The sequence below is a fragment of the Vanellus vanellus genome (assembly GCF_965231255.1).
Source record: "Vanellus vanellus genome assembly, chromosome: 1".
NCBI classification, from domain to species: Eukaryota; Metazoa; Chordata; class Aves; order Charadriiformes; family Charadriidae; genus Vanellus; species Vanellus vanellus.
Window position 1 is genome coordinate 23,838,793 of NC_138905.1, and position 6,778 is coordinate 23,845,570.

Consider the following 6,778-nt stretch of genomic DNA (forward strand, 5'->3'; position numbering starts at 1 on the left):
AGTATTTGATAACAAGGATAAGGGAAAAATTAAATTGTGATTCAATCTTCTGCGCTGTTACTGGCAGTGTGGGACATGTTCAAGGGTGCCTATCTGGGTATATCTGTCTCAGCAGGATGGTTCAGACTTCGGTGTTTGATATCACGGCTGTTCTTTTAACCTGTGTAGAAAGGCACTTCTAAATGGAAAATTCCATAGAATTAGCCAATAAAAGACATTAGACCAGCTGTGTCTTTTTACACATCCACTTCTCTTTGGAGTGCAAGTAGCTGAGTTGGATCTACACTAGGCACCCCAATAGCTTGAGATGTACCAAGCCTTCCCTCTGCTGTTTAGCACTTCACTAAGTCCTGGACTGGTTAGTAGTTGTAACACAGAAGACGAACGTTTAGAGTACTTACACCAAAGTGGAAAACTTAGATTCAATTCACTCAAGAAATCACAATAGCCATATCTCCCACCTATCCAGGATATACTATTAAAACCAGATTATGGAACAGGCTGGGTGGGAGGTACACTCTATTTCTCTTATTAAAGCAGAGTAGAAAAGAAAAATAAATGAGAAATAAATGAGAAAAACCAGCAATTCTGAAGAGCCCGAATGTAATCTTATATGTGAAAGCAGGGAGGACTCAACCAAGGAAGCAATCTGGACAAAAGTTGTGACATTACCAATATTATTTTTTTTTCTCTAATGAAAGTGGGTGCTTTGTGTTGAACTCAAGGCATGATGTGTGCATGACATTGCCTCTGCAAGCATCAGACTGATGGGACACTGCTGGGGACTTGGGGGTTATTTCAATTCTGAGCAGTGAAGCTTAGCTGAGAGGTAGTCATCCAGCTACCGGCACTGGGACAATTTGGTGCACACACCTGCTTTGATGCGTAGAAATTTTTCAGGTTACCATGGAGGCAATTCAGTTTCAATTACTTCCAAACTGAAAAAGCCTTCAGAGAATCTGTGTTCTTCTAAGATATCTTTTCTGGGTGGCCCAGTATTTCCTATGTCACATTTTAAGATTCAAAGTAGAAAGAAGCAGATACATAGTCCTAGGACCAATGGTAGAAGTTAGAAAATCCCTACATATCCACACAGTCATTATCTATTTTAGCTGCTGAGGCAGGCAGAGTCTATATACCAAGCTTGTAGGACTATTCTGATATGAGGAAGGTGTCCAGGTCATCTGTGAGATAGACAGATCATGTGTCTGAGCGGACACACAGGGTCTAGAGCATCTATGTGGGACAATCTGTTGTGAGGGATCTTTTGTCAATAGTGGAGATGGAAAAAAGTACATAAGTCCTGTATCAGTTCTGGTGTGGGGTTGGGGGTGGAGACAGGAAGGTATTTAAGCCTCAAGTTTTTCCCATAGTATAAAGATATTTTTTATCTTGTGCTACTGTGATTTTAGTTTTCTGCCTTATATCTTCTGACTGTCAAGAACAAGGAGAATAGATATAGCAGTCTGTTACATCTGTGAAAGGCTTTATTGGACAAAAAGTTTGTAGTTCAGAAGGGGTTTTAGTGTGAGGAGTGTTGAAATTCATTTCTGTGTAACCATGAATCATTGTGAGAAAGGGACCTTTATTCTCCTGTAACTTAGAGTGAGCTACCACTGTGAGAAACATGAAAAATTATTCAGACCTCATATCTTATTAAACTGAACTACTTTTGTTGCTCCTTGATTTTTAGAACAGCTAATTCTATAAAACTTACAGGCTCCGAGAATAATAAAAGTAGGTTCCCAGAATAATAAAAGTACCCAGAATGCACAGCCATAAAACACCACTGTTCTCTCGTCAGGGATAAAACAAGGTAAGAGTCAGACAAAAGTCAAACCAAGTGTGTGGCATCCTGTTTGTTAGAATTGTGCTTAATCGGGCTGCAAAAAGAGGGATTCCAAAGATGGGCAAGATTAGTTGCAGGGGGTGTTCCTGTCTTATAAACAGGCACAGCCTGCAAATGACCATTTTAAAAAAAGTAGGGCCTGCTGCAATAGAACAAGAGGTAATGAATTTAAACTAAAAAACGAAGATTCAGACTAGATATAAGGAAGACATTTTTTACAATGAGGGTGGTGAAACACGGTGTCGTGGTTTGGCATCAGCCAGCATCAAAGAACCACGCAGCCACTCGCTCAACTCCCACAGCCGTGGGAAAAATCAGCAGAAAAAGGCAAAACTCGTGGGTTGAAAGAGTGTAATTTAACAGAACAGCAAAAGGGAAGAAAGAAAAACAGTAACACCGATAAAGGAGCATAAAGACGCGATTACAGTACCTCCACGCAGCGAACCTACCAGACGCGGACCGCCTCAGCCCGCCCCCGAGGGGGGACTAATCCCACCCCCGCTCGCTCGTTTTATAGCTGGGCATGGGTCACGTGGTATGGAATACCTGCCCCCTGTCGTCCCCCCCCCCCCGTCCGTCCGTCCGTCCGTCCCCCCCGCCGGCTCCTTGGGGAAATTAACCCCATCGCTGCTGGAACCAGGACACACGGGAACAGGGTTGCCCAGAGAGGTGGTAGATGCCCCATCCCTGGAAACATTCAAGGTCAGGCTGGATGGGGCTCTGAGCGACCTGATCTAGTTGAAGGTGTCCCTGCTCATTGCAGGGGGATTGGACTAGATGACCTTTGAAGGTTGCTGCCAACACAATAGGAAAAGGAATCAGACCCAGGCTGTCATTGACAACTTGTATCCAGCTGAGTATGCGATTGCATTAGTTTATGGAGTCAGGCTACTGTTCACACCACACACAATGTGTACATGTAAGTATGTGTTCAAAGTCTTCCTCTCAAGGTCTAACAAGCTTCTTGAAGCCCTTCTTTCTCATTAGGTTCATTAAAGAGTAAGCAGTAAGGGTGCAAAATAGGATCCCTGAGGCTGAAGCTCTCTAATGACTATCTTCACTATTTGAAAACTGTTCTGTCAGAAAATTCCCAACTCGCTCTGATTTTAATGTTTCAGTAATTATAATGGCTGGTTCAAAAACACAACAATCATTAGAAATAAATCCCACTGCATATGAACTGTAATCTGCAATGCGAAACTCTCTGTGATTTGGATTTTTTTCAATAGACTTTTGTGCTGGTCATTTTAATTAAATCCACAGAAAATACATTAGATGTAATGATACAGCTCATGCAAAATACCTGCACTAAATGCATTGAAATCCATGGTTTCTTATTATTTCAGTGAACGCACGATCAGATTTAGAGCTGATTGACGTATGAAGCTTCCTTGAATGTAAACCTTCAGGCAGACATGTTTTCTCTTTAGCCTTTGTGAGAGCTTGGCACTGTGGGACTTTTTATCACAAAAAAGGTCATTGAGATCTGCCAGGATGCACATATATTTCTTGCTAATATGACTAGTACTATTGCATGAATGTATGTATTTTACCCTGTAACATCCAGAGGTTCTTTATCCTTTTTTGTCATCTAACTCTTATACTGAACCGTGAAAGACAAGCCTTACAGCTTGGGTACTTGATAAGGACTTAAAAATATAAATATTTAAATGCCAGGCACTGCTACTGATTCCACAGGTGAGACTTAGCTAGCCACTTAACTGCCATGAGTTGGATTTTAAAAAATGGTAAGTATTTTTAATGTTTGATGGAATTTTTGTATGTGCTACAGTATGTTAAAGGCATTATGTGCATTGATTTCAGTTTTGCAAATCCCATTAGGAAATATATGCATCCTTAGGAACCAAAATACTTTTGCTTTGGGATGTCACTTAATGCAACACTTAACCCTAAAAGCCATTGCCGTACCAGTTCCATTGCAGATCAGCCAGTTTGGTTCAGAGGGAACTGGTTATGTTGTTGGTGCTGTTTGCATGTGAACGTGCGTCTGCACAGGGGTCCTTCCACAGAGGTCTGAAAACTGCTCGTTAGTGTAACCGTGTGAGGTTTTCACTAGAAGCGTTCATGCAAACTGTAGGTCAAGCTCTGCTTTCGGGCACACCACTGTCATTTTGGAGGTTGAAAGGAATGGAATTATTTCACTGGTGTGAGAAAAGACTGTATATTTCTGAAGTATTGTCTTGATGTATTATTGACATGAAGGCAGGTGTTGCTCCTATAGCTTTCCTCAGCACAATAGGAAGACAATCCTGATTATCTTTTCAATCTGGTGCTGTCCCTGAAGGCAGGTTCAGCTTCTTACAAATTTCGAAGCATTGTCAGTCCTTTCTTGAAGAGTAGATTGGGCTACCCCTCATTTTATGGCAATATTTGGCATTTTTCTGTACAATTATACTGATACTTTGCAAGGTGGTTCAGGGTGACAGTCCACACTTCCAAAATACATTTGTCACATTTCTCACCCAACATTGCTTTAAGTGAGAGCACAGCTTGTTTGAGATCTCTAAGGAGAAAATATCTAATGGAAAAACTTTGTAAGCTGAAAGACATTAAAAAACATCCAACTATAATAGTGACTGCACACTAGTTTATTATATGTCTACTTTTCTGCCAAGGGCCAAGTTACCCAAGGGCACTTAATAAAAACAGATGATCTGAAGCTGACATTGCAGACAGACTTACTGCCTTATCTCCAGGTTAGTGTGATAGTGTTGGCTAGCGCTTAAAATCATGCCTGACAATGTCAGTGAATCCTCTGCCAGGGCAATGAACAGGTTTTACTTCAGTATCTTTTTCAGTATAACAACATGATTACTGAGAGATTTCCTACTCAGTTTAGCAAACCACACAGAATTGTAAAGTAAAATTGTTGTCTCATAAAATGTCTAATAAAATATAATTTCCTAAGAAAAAATAAATGTTGAGCAGAACTACAATTAGTATTTCTAATATACTATCTGAATACTTCTCCAAATAGAATCTTCTTTCTGCTGTTCTTATGGAGTGATCATTGTAATTTTCTTTTGTGGGACTATGGAAGACCAGAGTTGCTTTCTTTTTGTGGGTGGTAACAAACAATAGACAAACTCACTCAGAAATGACAGATTTTTCCTTCCTTCTATAGGGGACTGAGGTCCTCTGTGGTCAGATTTCCAGGTCCCCAATTTTCTGATTTCTTAGTTAGGACTGTGACATATTAATATATTTATTATGTGCCAACGGAGCATTGTGACTAGAATTCAACAGTAAGGTGGAAATCTATTCAAGCTTCGCTACAGAGAAACTAATTATTTTTTTTTCCAAGCTGGAAACTCAAAGAGTATATCAAAGATTTCATTAAATTCTGCATTATGCCTGCTGCTGGTTGAACCATGCTGCACATACTACTGAATCACCATGTGGTATATTGTTGTGGAGGCTTCTGTGTATTAAAGTAGATTATAGAATGTTAACCCTTTTGTCATTCCTCATTTCCTGTGCAGACATATTTGTTTATTTTCTGAAAATGCTGTTGTTACAGCATCTTGATTACTTCTATGAGAATGAAGTTTATTAAATTTTATTTCTGCCATCTACTCTTAAGGTTAAAAAACCAACATGAAACAGCTGTACTTGACTATAATTAAAGGCAACCAAAGTCAAGGGTCCTTCTGATGTATGTACAGAAAAGGAGGAGTGTTACTGGTTCCCTTTCCACCTACTATTTCTAAGTTAATTACTTTATTTTCCTTCTTATATTACATCAATATAACAATGTTTTTTATGTTGTTGTTTCTTTCCTTCCCCAGATGTACATCCAGACAACAACACTCACTGTCTCCATGAGTTTAAGTGCTTCTGTGTCTCTGGGCATGCTCTACATGCCCAAGGTTTATATTATCATTTTTCATCCAGAGCAGAATGTTCAAAAACGGAAGCGGAGCTTCAAAGCTGTAGTGACAGCTGCCACAATGCAAAGCAAACTGACCCAAAAAGGAAATGACAGACCAAATGGAGAGGTCAAAACTGAACTGTGTGAAAGTCTTGAAACCAACAGTAAGTCATCTGTAGACTTTCCCATGGTCAAGAGTGGCAGCACTTCCTAATAGATGTACGTTCACAAGAATGCCCTTTCTTTTAATAATAAACTTTATTATTTTTGTTGCTTGTTCTGCATGAATCCAGAGATGCGTCAGAGTTCATGTACTGCTGAATGCAGGAATGCCTAGAGTCATTTCAAACAAATTGTTTTACACAGGAGGCTAGTAAAAATAAGACAAAGAAACAAACAAGCACAGGCAGATTTTGGAAAGCCACATCTTTTTGAAATGATCTGTTTTAGCTAGTGCTAATCTGATGTGTTGTGCATTGCTGTACCAGTCGTGGTATGTCCTGACAGTTCATGAGGTGTATTGATGGTCATCATTGTATATTCAAAACAAAAAGGCTGTTGAAAAAAATATAATGAAAACAATTAACATGGTTTTTATTTTACAGTTAGATATAGAAGTGAAAATAATGCTTTTTACCTTTCCACCTTAACTTAATATTTGTTGACTTCTTAATTTATCACAACTCATGAGTCCTAGTGCTGCCCAGAATAGCATTTCCCATCCAGGTTTTTGTTGTGGTCTTACTCATCTTGGTACAAAATCGTTATAATTCATATACAGTTTGATCATTACATATTGTGATATGTCATGGGTTAGTAACGGGAGAAAGTTCTTTCCCATGTCAGAAAAGTTCTTCTATCTTGCCACATCGCTAAATTGCTCTGGTATAGAAGAAAACAGAGGTTATAACTTCCATTCAGCCACATGACATCCAGTCTTATAAACTGGACTTCACAATATTAATAATCAAATATAGGTAGAGCCAGTAATTTTACTCCCAGAGCTTAGTAGTAATGAAGAATTGATTTCTATTGAG

The 6,778-nt window shown here is 39.3% G+C and overlaps 1 protein-coding gene across 1 annotated transcript in view; it reads left to right on the plus strand.

The window, feature by feature from the left end:
• The window catches only part of GRM8 (glutamate metabotropic receptor 8), a gene marked incomplete at both ends in the record, with an annotated part of 347,563 nt that extends 341,608 nt beyond the window's left edge, over positions 1–5,955 (plus strand). Inside the window, one exon of the mRNA XM_082479348.1 lies at positions 5,659–5,955. Coding sequence (XP_082335474.1) covers positions 5,659–5,955 — 297 coding nt within the window. The remainder of the gene's footprint in view (positions 1–5,658) is intronic.
• Between the last annotated feature and the right edge of the window lie 823 nt (positions 5,956–6,778).